Source organism: Ovis aries, chromosome 13, assembly GCF_016772045.2.
Source record: "Ovis aries strain OAR_USU_Benz2616 breed Rambouillet chromosome 13, ARS-UI_Ramb_v3.0, whole genome shotgun sequence".
NCBI lineage: Eukaryota > Metazoa > Chordata > Mammalia > Artiodactyla > Bovidae > Ovis > Ovis aries.
The window spans coordinates 28,054,714-28,067,436 of NC_056066.1; the positions used below are offsets into that span (position 1 = coordinate 28,054,714).

Genomic DNA, 12,723 nt, shown 5'->3' on the forward strand with positions numbered 1-12,723 from the left:
GTGTGTATAAAAGGCTATTGATTGTTAAAAATAAAAGACAAGTGTTCCTCTACTCAAAGGTAAACTTCAAAAATATGCCTATTGAATGTAAATTGGTACAGCCACTATGGAAAACAGTATGCAGGTTTCTAAAAAAACTGAAAATAGAGTTGCTATATGATCTAGTAATCCCAATCCTGGGCATACATCTGGAGAAAAGTCTAATTTGAACAGATACATGCACCCTTATGAATGGTAAAGAAGCTACTGTATATGTGTGTGTGTGTACATATATACATATGTATATGTATGTATATATGTGTATATATATATATATATATATATATGCAATGGAATACTATTCAGCCATTAAAAATGAAACAATGCCATTTGTAGCTACATGGATGGATCCAGAGGTTCTACTAAGTGAAGAAGTCAAAGAGAAAGACAAATACCATACGTTATCACTTATACGTGGAATTGAAGATATGACACAAATGAACTTATCTACAAAACAGACTCACAGACAGAAGGGTAGACTTGTGGTTGTCAAGGGGATGGGGGTGGGGAAGGGATGGATTGGGAGTTTGGGATTAGTAGATGTGAACTATTACATATAGAATGGATGGACAACAAGGCCCTGCTATACAGCACAGGGAACTATATTCAAAACACTGGGATAAACCATAATGGAAAAGAATCACTTTGTTGCACAGCAGAAATGAACACAACACTGTAAGTCAACTATAATTCAATAAAATAAAAATATGCCCATCATTAATGGTTGCCTCCTTTCTACATGCCAGGTATCATGGTAGGTCTTACATACATCACTTCTAATCCTTAACAGCCATCTTTGAAGGTAGACAGCTCAGATGAATAAACCAGGCTGAGAAAGCCTGAGTCACTGCCAAAGTCACACAGTTAGTGTAGAGTGAGGCTCTTGTTTCTTGGGACAGTGTGGCTGCCAGGTCCACCCTTTCTAACCCACCTAGGTGCTTCCTTCTCCACCTGAATCATCTTCATTTCTAGTTTCTAGCGTGTGTGTGTTAGTCACTCAGCCATGTCCGACTTTTTGTGACCCCATGAGCTGGAGCCAACCAGGCTCCTCTCTCCATAGAATTCTGTAGGCAAGAATACTGGAGTGGATAGCCATTCCCTGCTCCAGGGAATCTTCCTGACCCAGAGATTGAACCCGGGTCTGCTACATTGCAGATGGATTCTTTACCATCTGAGCCACCAGGGAGAAGGGAATAGCTACCCACTCCTGTATTCTTGCCTGGAGAATTCCATGGGCAGAAGAGCCTGGTGGGCTACAATTCATGGGGTTGCAAAGAGGTGGACACTATTAAGTAACTAGTGCTTCCACTTTGGGCTTCCCAGGTGGTGCTAGTGGTAAAGAACTTGCCTGCAAATGCAGGAAACTTAAGAGATGCAGGTTCACTCCCTGAGACAGGAAGATCCCCTGGAGGAGGGCATGGCAACCCACTCCAGTATTCTTTCTTGGGAAATTCCATGGACAGAGGAGCCAGGTGGGCTACAGTTCATAGGGTTGCAAAGAGTCAGACACGGCTGAAGTGACTTAGCACACACACATCTCCATTAGTTAACTGTAGCTGGATTGTATGACTATTGTATGCTTTATAACTGTTTCGTTTATATAAACCCCAGATCCCTAATCTCTGCTATATTACCAAACACAGGCATGTTAGATGTCTTTTTCCACTCTGCATAGTATGGTGATGGGCTGATGGCAGTCTGTGAAAACATGAACAAGAACCAGGCTTCGTCTCCTAGTCTGAGTGTTTTTGTAATTCAGGATTTGATGGTTGTCAAAGTAGCAGAGTTAGAAATGTGCAATTCTGTTTTTTCACCTCAACTTCTAGCAGTTGGAAAACAGAAGCCCTGTTTTTAATCCTGAACAGCGCATGACTGTCAGTGTACTAGGCCATGGGTTCTCTTTGGTTGCCAGAATCTCTGCCTTTGGTAAGTTTCCTTTTCTGTGAAGTACTAGTGACAAGCGGGGTATAGCCCATTTCTCAGGGCCAGGTTGCAATGTCAAAGCTCCTTCAGGGAGCAAAGGTGATGAAATATGGACTCAATGGCAGGGATAAATTTATATCAGGTCCCTGATTGAAGTCCTGCTCTATCCTTGACTCTGTGTCTTCGGAGGGAAGATTAAACCTCCACATGCCTTGGTTTCCCTGTTCATACAGGGCAAGGGCAATAAATAAGTCCAATTCTCTGTGCCTCCCTACAAAGTGCACTGGGCAAAGGTGTTGTAGAAAGGCAAGGTTTTACCGCCATTAAATATCATGAGGCCATTGACGTCACTCAGATGTCTGGCACCATGTAAACTGCTGATGTAACCAAGAAAGCTGTCCCTTCTTGAATTCAGGGAGTCCCAAGAAAAGAGCACTGGTTCTCAGTGTTTGCCCTGAAAGTAGATGCCACCTCTAGCCTTTCCTGCCCCCTTTTTATATAAATATATGATGCTGACTCTAAAAGTTGTCATAAAACCAACAATGGCATAAAATATCCAATTGAAATCAACATGACATCATATGTTCCAGTTAGTCTCCCCCTCCCCACGGTGGAGGGTGAGTGTGGAGCCTCATAGGAACATAAAGGGGCTCCTCTTGTGAGTGATGGGATCTTGGACCCCTCCACTTCACAGCTGGCCATGGAGATTAATAGGACATTTGATGCTCCAATGATAAACATGCTTCTCTTAAGGGCCCAGAAGCTTTTAGATTAGACTCCTGAGACCCTGGTGACACTGGTGTGTCCAAAGACAGGACATAGGTCTGTGTCTGGAATGTCAGTATATACCAACACATGCAATAGACAAGTTTCACATGTGACACCGTGTTCATATATTGTCAGCTTGTCTTAAATAACAGAAACGGTGCCTGCATACATCTGGACTCATGAAACATACGTGATTCATTACACCTCCATCTGGAGATTCCTATGGTTAAATAGGTTACCGAGGATTTTTTGTGTGTATGTGCAGGATAACACTCTCGTTAGTTTTGTCACAGCTCTAGTGTGGGCAACTCACATTTGCATGTGAGTTCTCATGAACAGAACATATTATATAAACTTAATTATCATACAGGTCAAAAAATTTTCACTAGAACCCAAAATCACATTCAAGATAAGCTACATTTGTAAACATAACAGTTAATTTGTCAATTTTGCTGTAACATTCGGTCCTATAATCTAAAGCTCTTGGTATAAAAGGGAGCACACATTAGACACTGAATACATTTAAGTTGATGACCCTCATATGCAGCCCAAGAAATATGTCTCAGAAGAAAGACCTACACATGGTAAGAAAAGGAAGTGAAGTTTTTTCATTGTTACTCAAACGGCAGAAAAAAAAGTAACTCATAGAAAGTCAGGCAATTAACTCCCTCTGGAAGTCTAGATTGCCCCTCCTACTTTTAAAACTTAAATCACGTTTTCCTTAAATTTAAAAATTACTGAGTAGCCAGTATACAAACCAGAAAAAGTCACTTGAATTAGATGCTGCTCCCCTTTATAAGATGCAGCAGGTTCGCTGATCTATCATGAGAGCAGTCTGTGATGCTCTTTGCCTTACTGATTTAAGATTACATCTTAACCTAAAACGTCTAAGTAGACATCCACAGCTCATGGAGGGGCCTGACATGATGCAAATGGATTTTGGGTATTTCTGAGACCCCTCCATGTGTGGATACAGGCACTGCCCCCACATGCATGAGCCCCCCACATCCCAAGTATGACCAGATTTGCATTAACAACAGTCATTCCCCCAAACTGTATTAGTCACTCCAGAGAAGGGCAAATCTCTGTTATTGTTTTACAGCATCTTCTCTGCCAGGCGCTACCGTAAAGTAAGCATGTTTTCAGAAAATTAACAGAGCCACCATCCATAAGGTTAAAAAAAAAAAAAAACAACTGAATGATAGCAAGGTATTTGAAACAACAACAAAACAACAGAGGGGATTGTAATCAACCAGGTGCATCATTTAAACCCTCAAAGCATCACAGCTCCTTCCGTCTTTATCACCTCCTTTGAAGACACTGTCACCCAGAAAAGGACAGGGAATTTGCAGCCCTGCTGCACTAATGGATTTGTTTCACCAGAGAGGAAAACAGGTTTTACAGCCCAAAGCTCTTCTCAGCAAGCACCCGCATCTTCCATCCTCTTTCCAGAGGGCAATCCCTACCCCAATCTTTTATCTTTCATCGCTAACAGCTCCCACCTCCATGCACAGCCGACCAGAATTTGCTTCAAATCTCTTATCATTATCCGTTAAGAATAAAATTGCATATACTATAGATTTCTCCAGTCCCTGGAATTTGAATTTTTTTTAGGAAAACATGACTTTCACAAGGGATGCTATGTACAATGAAAAGAAGCCTCTCCTTTTCTTTGGAGCAATTGCCCGAGTGAAAAGCAAACAGCCCGCCACGTTGCTTACCCTCTCCACACTGCGTCTTCTCAGAGATCCATACGGAATTTTCAGTAGGAGTCTCTGGGATCTATTTGGAGCCACTGCAGCTTGAACCACCATGGTGTAGAGCCGTGGGCGAGTGTGTCTGCGTGAGTGTGAGTGTGAGTGTGTGTGTGTGTGTGTGTGTGTGTGTATCTGTTCCCAGCAAAGAGAGAGATGGAGGAGTCCTCAAAACTAAGTTATGGTCTCCTGGAGGTTTCCCAAATATCAAATAACTGAAAGAGGTTTTTTTTTTTTTTTTTTCCTTTCGACCGTATGAGTCAAGATGTGGTGTGTCTGGAGGTGGGGGATGGGGAAGAAAAAAAAAGAGCCCAAGTTCTGCAACTTCAGCGCACCGCCCGCAGCTCAGCCCCACTCCCTCCTGCCGGCCCCTGCCTGTCAGTCCCTCCGTGAGACTGCACGTCCCAGGAGTGGGCCAGTGAGTGACGCTTCTGGGGGGAGTGATCCTGAAATGTCAACTTTGCTTCCCGCGGCTCCAGACGGTAACCAGGTCAGTTGTCTAATGGCAACCCTATCAGACGTATTATTCACTCCGTCACGTGACTCCAAAGCCCCTCGGCCGTACAGTAGGTCACATGCTCACCTTAAAAAGACTATTTGGAATATCACCATCTGGTGCAGAGATTAATGTGCAATTCTGCATTCTGATTTCACTCTCTTCTGGACACAGGGAAAATATTTGAAGGGCAGTGGCATAACACAGTGGGGACTTGAGGGGGAGTCCCTCTTTGTAGTCATAAATTATACGGATGACCCTGAGCGTCAGACGTGCATATTTTTTTCTTCCTGCTTTCCAATAGATAGAAAACAAATGTAGGCATACAGTTAATTATATATGTGAATGGCATCCACAAAGAGGAAGTCTGAGGGAAGAAAGGAGAAAATGTTTGTATCACATGGTTCAGATGAATCAAATCAAATACACCAGACAGACTCCCATTTGGCATCTCCTCATTTAAATGTTTGTGTTACAGAGCATTGATTTTTATGTGTGCCAGTAAACATGAAATAATTATGTTTGATTTTACAAGGCTCTGAAAAGGACTATCTACGCTCAGACTCACCCATCACATTTGTATATTCTTCTCTAATCAGATAGTGTAATTCTACATCAGACAAGCTTCTCAGACCGAGGGCACACATGCTCTAAAAATTTAAGTGTCCTGTAATATTTTGTTTCTGACATATTGTTCACTTATGAGACTGCCCTCATCTCTACACCTCCCTAAACCTGCTTATTTCGATAGCAGACAAAATTACTCAGCAGGAAAAACAAGTAAGGGGCTTCTAGGATTGGAGGTATTTTAGGTTTTTTTCTTTTTAACTTATTTTTGCCTCTGCTGCTCTCTCTGTTGTGGGGTTTTATGAAAGGGATGCCATTTCCTTTGTAAAAATCCCGGACTTTTGGGTGTTTGCCTAATATCACTCTTATGTTTTGGGAACCAGCTTTTATTTATTCTCTACAGACCCGTTTATTGAAAACGATGGAAAAGAAAGTTCTGTTTATTCTAAGACTCTGATGGGAAGTGGGGGTGGGGTGCAGAGGGGAAAAATGTGGAATTTTACACTGCTTGAAAATGAATCCGGAAAAAGACTCTTAGAAAGGGGGTGCTCCTGGGGGTGAGGGTGGGGGAATGGAGACGTGGGTCTGGTCACCCAACTCAGACACACATTAAGAGGCAGTTAAAGAAAGCATCAAGTTGATGTGGGAAATTCCAAATATACAACAATCGGGCTTTGTTCGTAATGGGTTCCATATGTGCTGTTGGAGAGTTAGTGAGAGGGTGAGAGGGAAGGGGCGGGGGTAGACGGGGTGGGGGGAGATGGAAAGTTCTCCAGCATGACCTGCACAGAGTCTTTGGCGAGGTGGTTTAGGCTAACTCTTCTTCCTCTTTCTCATTTCCTTTCTGCACTGCCTGGTGGAAATGCATCTGGAAAGCTACCCAGTAACCTGGCCAAATCAAGCCTCTCTTTCCTTGTTGATTCCACAGTGGTTTTGAACAAAGGAGAGGCACATTTTCAAAACCCTGATCTGGCCAGAGCCCTGGATTTCTGTTCGCAAGTGCAGCTTGAGAGGGGGGCCGTGGATCAGATCGACAGAGAAGTCACCGTCTCTTCCTAACCCAGGCCAGGGCAAAGCCCCTGGGAGCTGGATTTATTTATATTTGACTAAATGCAACTTCCTGTTTCCCAGGGGTATTAATGAAGGTTTCGATGCAGAGCTCGTCTTTGCGGCATGGTTCAGAACGTAAGAGACACTTTGATGAACTAAGTGCAAATAAAACAAAAACATATGCCTTTGATTAAAGTTAAAATACATATAGAAGAGAATGTTAATGGAAACAAAAAAAATAACCTTTGGCCAGACTCCCGCACATTTGAGCCCCACACATTCTACCCCTCTCCCCTAGGGGTAGGGTGTGGGGCAGGATCATTTCTCATATCAGCACTGGCGCTTCCTCCCAGCTAATAGAGAATCCTCCCCAATCCCCACAGAGTAGGAGGTTTGAACCTCAAACCTCAGAGAGGGTTGAAGACTCTTAACGTTCAACTTGTTCAAAATTATCTTTCTGACGGTCTTACTCTAGGTGTTCGAGATTTACATGTTTTAACTAATTATTGAATCTAATGTACTTATTTTCAGAAGACTATTATTGTTGCACTGTTACAATACAAATATGTTTCTTGGGAGCGGATATAACCTGTACCTTAGCAGATATGACCACTTTAGAGAGTTGAGGGTAACTGATATTTAGTGAATGTTCAGCCATTGCCAGGCAACATGATAGAAGGTTACCAATGACTTGTCTCCATGGCAGAATTGTTTCATTATCTCAGTGGTAAAGAATCCACCTGCTGATGGAAGAGACACAAGGGACTTGGATTTGACCCCTGGGTAGGTCGGGAAGATCCCCTGGAGAAGGAAATGGCTACCCACTTCCCAGTATTCTTGCCTGGGAAGTCCCATGGACAGAGGAGCCTGGCAGGCTACAGTCTATGAGATTGCAAAGAGTCAGACATGACTGAGCATACACAAACATCCATGTTTTACAGTTGATGAAATTAGGGCCCAGAGAGGGTTAATAAGTTGACCGAGGTAGCACAGCCAGAACTGTCAGAGCTAAGATGAAAACCAAAGTCAATTTGGCTGATTTCAGGGCCTGACTTGGTCCCTTGTACTCTCACCTACTGCAGAGGGCTTTATCCGATTATAGCACTTTAGAAATCTAAAAAAGAGATGTATCCACAGTGCCCAGCAGAGGAATGGGAAGACCACTGTCTTTGAAAAAGAGAATGTTCATACAGGAAATGGTGTTAGACGGAGCAGTGCTAGTGTCTCTGGAACCACTGCTTTGATGTCCCTGGGAGCTAAGCCTTTGAAATGGGGTACAGCTGGCTACCCCACCCCCATCAGTAGATTCAACAACCTGGAGACAGGTTTTGACCCACAGTTGGTGGAACTTACGAATGTGGCATTCACAGATACTGGGATTGGTCCAGGAACCAATCCTCTGCTGATACCATCAAGCGGCTGTATTACTTAGAGCATGTCTTTACCAGGGTGGTGGACAATAGGGTTCCCTTTGCTTCCAGGGAGCAGCAGCCTAATGCGCAGGGGACAGACCGGGAGGATCCTGCCCCTGTGAGCCCTGCTGGGAGATGGTGTGGAGATGACAGACCTCCATTCTGGAGTCCCTGAAACTGCTGCTTCTGATGCCTCTGGGAGCACAGCACCCACTCTAGGCTGCTGGCGCTTTTTAATTGTTCATTCTGAATATTTTCTTCCTATGTCAGTGAGAAGTATTCATATTCAAACTCTGGAATGAAAATGCATGGGAATCAATCAAGCGATATTTCAGGAAAATCAATGGTCTTGACAAACCAAAGAAGTAAGATGTATCCAATCAAATGGGAGTTCATGGTCAGGGATAGCAGGGGGAGAGAAAGGGGGGTCAGGGAATGATGGCCTGTTGTGGGGAAAGCATTTCCTAACAGTACAGCTAGTGGGAGGCAGGAGGGAAGCTCACCTGGGGTGATGTGTGTGCCTGGGTGTGATGCTGACTTCCAAGTCAGGCCACTGACCATGAGGGCACCTGCGTGGCAGCCATGGGAGGGTGCCACGAGTGATTCCTGGGAGAACTGGGCACAGAATGGGGACTGATGTTTGTACCCTCCTGCCCAGAGTGAGCCTGACACACTAGAACCAAGTGCTTATCCCCCCTCCTGGCCCAGGGCCTGCAGTTACCATTTGTGAGGCCAATCCTTTTTGGCCCTCGGCAGGGGCATGGCAACCCACTCCAGTACTCTTGCCTGGAAAATCCCATGGACAGAGGAGCCTGGTGGGCTGCAGTCCATGGGGTTGCTAGGAGTCGACACGACTGAGTGACTTCACTTTCACTTTTCACTTTCATGCATTGGAGAAGGAAATGGCAACCCACTCCAGTATTCTTGCCTGGAGGATTCCAGGGATGGGGGACCCTGGTGGGCTGCCATCTATGGGGTCGCACAGAGTCGGACACGACTGAAGCGACTTAGCAGCAGCAGCAGCAGCAGCAGGGGCACGTGGATGCGTCTCACCACTGACTGTAACTTACTGGCACTCAGTCAGTTCATTTGCACAGCATGATTTTGTTCATTTGGCAGAACACAAAGAGAAGGGGTTATAGGACAGCGAGTATCTGAGAGAGGTGACTGAGGGCATACTGTGGGGGAGGGGAGGGGTCAGAGGGCAGCCTGAGGTCACTGTGAATCTGGGGTTGGGGCAGAAGGTGGTGAGCTAAGAAGTGTCAGAAAGGTGAGCTGAAGTGCCCTTCTAGAAAGAAGGACAGAGTCCATCTGAGAAACGTCAGCCCTGGCCTTTTTGGCCACTTGCATCCTTTTGCTGGTGAAAGGTGGACTATGACTCATACTGGGGAAACAGGACAACAGAAAGCGGACAGTTGAGACCCTTCTCCCAACATCCGTCTCAAGCCATTATTTCTTGTCAGTTGAGGAGGATGTGAAAGGGCTCTTGCTAAGTTTTATCTGTGGTTTCAAGGCAGCAGGAGCCACCTTCTTCCAACCCCCATCAAGGGTTTGTGAGGGAGGTTCTGAAGCCCTCAGTTGACCTTCCCTTCAGGCTGTCCGGGCAGGAAGATGAGAGAGAAGGGGGCACCACTTGTCCCTCACCTCAGACCTGGGGAAGGGACTGGCTGTGGGGTGCCCGCAGGGAAGGTGACCGGGAAAGGGGATCGCTACTGGAAGCAAAAGGAAGGAGGTCACTCCCATCCCACAGCCTTGGCTCATCCCAGGTGCTTAGCGTGTTGTGTGAAGGAAGGCAGATGGAGGCTGGGGGCAAAGAGAGGGATTTTATGTGACCACCTGGGAGAGAGTTAGATTTTGTGATCTACAATAAAAAAGTATCCCTTTGAGGGCTTCGCTTTGAGGGCTCAGTGGTAAAGAATCTGCCTGCCAGCACAGGAGACACAGGTTCAATCCCGATCAGGGAGGATCCCACGTGCCATGAAGCAATGGGTACCACAACTGCTAAGTCTGCGCTCTAGAGCCCGGGAGCTGTAGCTTCTGAAGCCTGCGTGCCCTGGAGCCCCCGTCCCACAAGAGAAGCCACCTCAACGAGAAGCTCGCACACTCTTGCTGCAACTAGAGAAAAGCCCGTGCAGTGGTGAAGACCCAGCACAGCCATAAATAAATACAATTATTAAAAAATAAACAAGTGTATACATTTGGTCTTAGTCTTCTTTCCTGGCACAAAACTCTTAACACTCTTGGAATTTTCTAAGCAGTGAGAGTGATAGAGGTACTTTTGTTATGTTCATAAGGTGAAGTTTGGAAAGTCCCTAGGACACCGAAGAATGGGGCTGGTCACCTGAGGAACCCAGCCTGTGACTGGTGGGCTGCAAATTTCAGCCCTACTCCCTGACTTCTGGGGAGAGGGGAGGGGCTGGAGGTTGAATCAGTCACCAAGGGCTGATGATGTAATTAATCCTGACCATGTAATGAGGCATCCATAAAATCCCAGTAGTCTGGGGTCTGGAGAGTTTCCGGTTGGAGACGTGCGGGAGATGGGTGCACTCATAGTTTGTCCCGTGCTTCTCTTCCATCTGACTGTTCCTGAGTTGTACCCTTTAATAATCAATTGGTCACCTAGTAACTAAAATGTTTCTGAGCTCTGTAAGCTGCTCTAGCAAATGAACCAAACTCCCAAAGGTCTGATTTATAGCCATCTGGTCATAACAACCTGGACTTGCAATTAGTGTCTGAAATTGGGGGTGGGGCAGGCTTGTAGGGCTGAGCCCTCAACGCGTGGGAAATGACGCTGTCTCCAGGTAGACTAGGACCTGCCTCGTGTTAGACAATCACTGATGGCAGAACCGCCTCCCGTCCACCTTCCCCACACGCTGGCATTGGGTTTCGGAAAGTTAAGAGGTATCACTTGTGCCTGGGAACTGCAGTGAGAAATCCCTAGCAGTGGGTAAGGTAGGGGTGGGGAGGTAGGCAGGAACTTCAAGCAATGCACAGGCATCCTTTGAGGACAAGTTCAGTTCAGTTCAGTTCATTTCAGTCGCTCAGTCGTGTCCGACTCTTTGCGACCCCATGAATCGCAGCATGCCAGGCCTCCCTGTCCATCACCAACTCCCGGAGTTCACTCAGACTCACATCCATCGAGTCAGTGATGCCATCCAGCCATCTCATCCTGGGTCATCCCCTTCTCCTCCTGCCCCCAATCCCTCCCAGCATCAGAGGCTTTTCCAGTGAGTCAACTCTTCGCATGAGGTGTCCAAAGTACTGGAGCTTCAGCTTTAGCATCATTCCTTCCAAAGAATACCCAGGGTTGATCTCCTTCAGAATGGACTGGTTGGATCTCCTTGCAGTCCAGGGGACCCTCAAGAGTCTTCTCCAACACCACAGTTCAAAAGCATCAATTCTTCGGTGCTCAGCCTTCTTCATAGTCCAACCCTCACATCCATACATGACTACTGGAAAACCATAGCCTTGACTAGACGGACCTTAGTCGGCAAAGTAATGTCTCTGCTTTTGAATATACTATCTAGGTTGGTCATAACTTTTCTTCCAAGGAGTAAGCGTCTTTTAATTTCATGGCTGCAGTCACCATCTGCAGTGGTTTTGGAGCCCAAACAAACAAAGTCTGACACTGTTTCTACTGTTTCCCCATCTGTTTCCCATGGACAAGACTGGGTTTAAACCCATCTGACCCAGAGAGAGACTGTCTTGATTTGACCTCTCCTACCTTCCCCACATCCAGCATCATCAGGCTCTGACTCTTGAATGAAGTGTGGAATTTTTAACGACTGTCATGTAAAATGGATGAGAGAATCGATCAGCTGAGATGGACCCAAACACAAGAAGACAACGCATTCCTAACCAGTTTGGAAAATTCCTCCAGCAGGAGGGAGGGAAGCCCTGTCTTTCTTCAACATTCCAACACCTTTTCCATCAGCTCCTAACTCAGCTAACTTGGGTAATTCTTGTCACATCATATTAGAGTAAGCTGTGACTGAGGCTGTGCAAACAGAAATACTGCCGACAATTGTAATTTTCTGTTTGAAAAGTGGCTGGAATTTAGGCCAAACGTGAAACCCAATATCCTAAAGAACAGAACCAAGATGTGGAGCAACACTGGTGTCCCTGGACCTCATGTGCCCAGAGCCTGTGGGATTATCTACAGGTCCCCGTACAGGAGTTTTGGTTTCTCTTGGTTGGAACTAAGGTTTGCCCAGGTGCTAGGCATAGTAGTCATTACCCAACTTTAGACAGACCTTCCCTCCTCCTATGGCATTTGGAAGAAGCAGTAGGTAGGATGGCAGCTAGCTTGACTAAGCAGATGAATTTTTCCTTCCCTTCTTTCCCCTGCCCCTTTTCCTCTCTTTCTGTTTCAAGCTTCTTTTATTTAGTTGGGCTCTGTCCTGGGCTTCATGGAACAGATTTTTTCCATGACCATCCAGGCAAGGAAAAGAAGTATAACCCAAATCCTTCAGTTTGACTCCCACTCATCCTTGCTGGGAAAGGTTTGGTGGATGAAGATGAATCTATTATTTGCTTCTGAGGTGACAATGACATTGTCTGTGCTCTACTTGTATTTCGTACCAAGCTCCACACTAACCTTACCCTTGTCTAAACCAATGTTGTCTATTTCAGGAACTCTTCTAAAGATTTTTTTTTTTTTAATACAGTCCTTCCCTTAATTCTCACAACATCTTATCAAATAGGTACTCTTGTT

General features: G+C 45.5%; 1 protein-coding gene across 7 annotated transcripts in view; it reads right to left on the bottom strand.

Annotated features, from left to right (window-relative positions):
- The window catches only part of FRMD4A (FERM domain containing 4A), a 703,559-nt gene that overhangs the window by 364,423 nt on the left and 326,413 nt on the right, over positions 1 to 12,723 (bottom strand). For 2 of the 7 annotated variants that reach the window (XM_042230563.2, XM_042230564.2), the window contains exon 1: positions 4,452 to 4,981. The exons of the other annotated variants lie outside the window; for them this stretch is intronic. In XM_042230563.2, coding sequence (XP_042086497.1) covers positions 4,452 to 4,544 — 93 coding nt within the window. In that variant the 5' untranslated portion in view covers positions 4,545 to 4,981. Of the gene's footprint in view, positions 1 to 4,451; positions 4,982 to 12,723 lie in introns of those variants that run through there. 7 annotated transcript variants of the gene reach the window in all.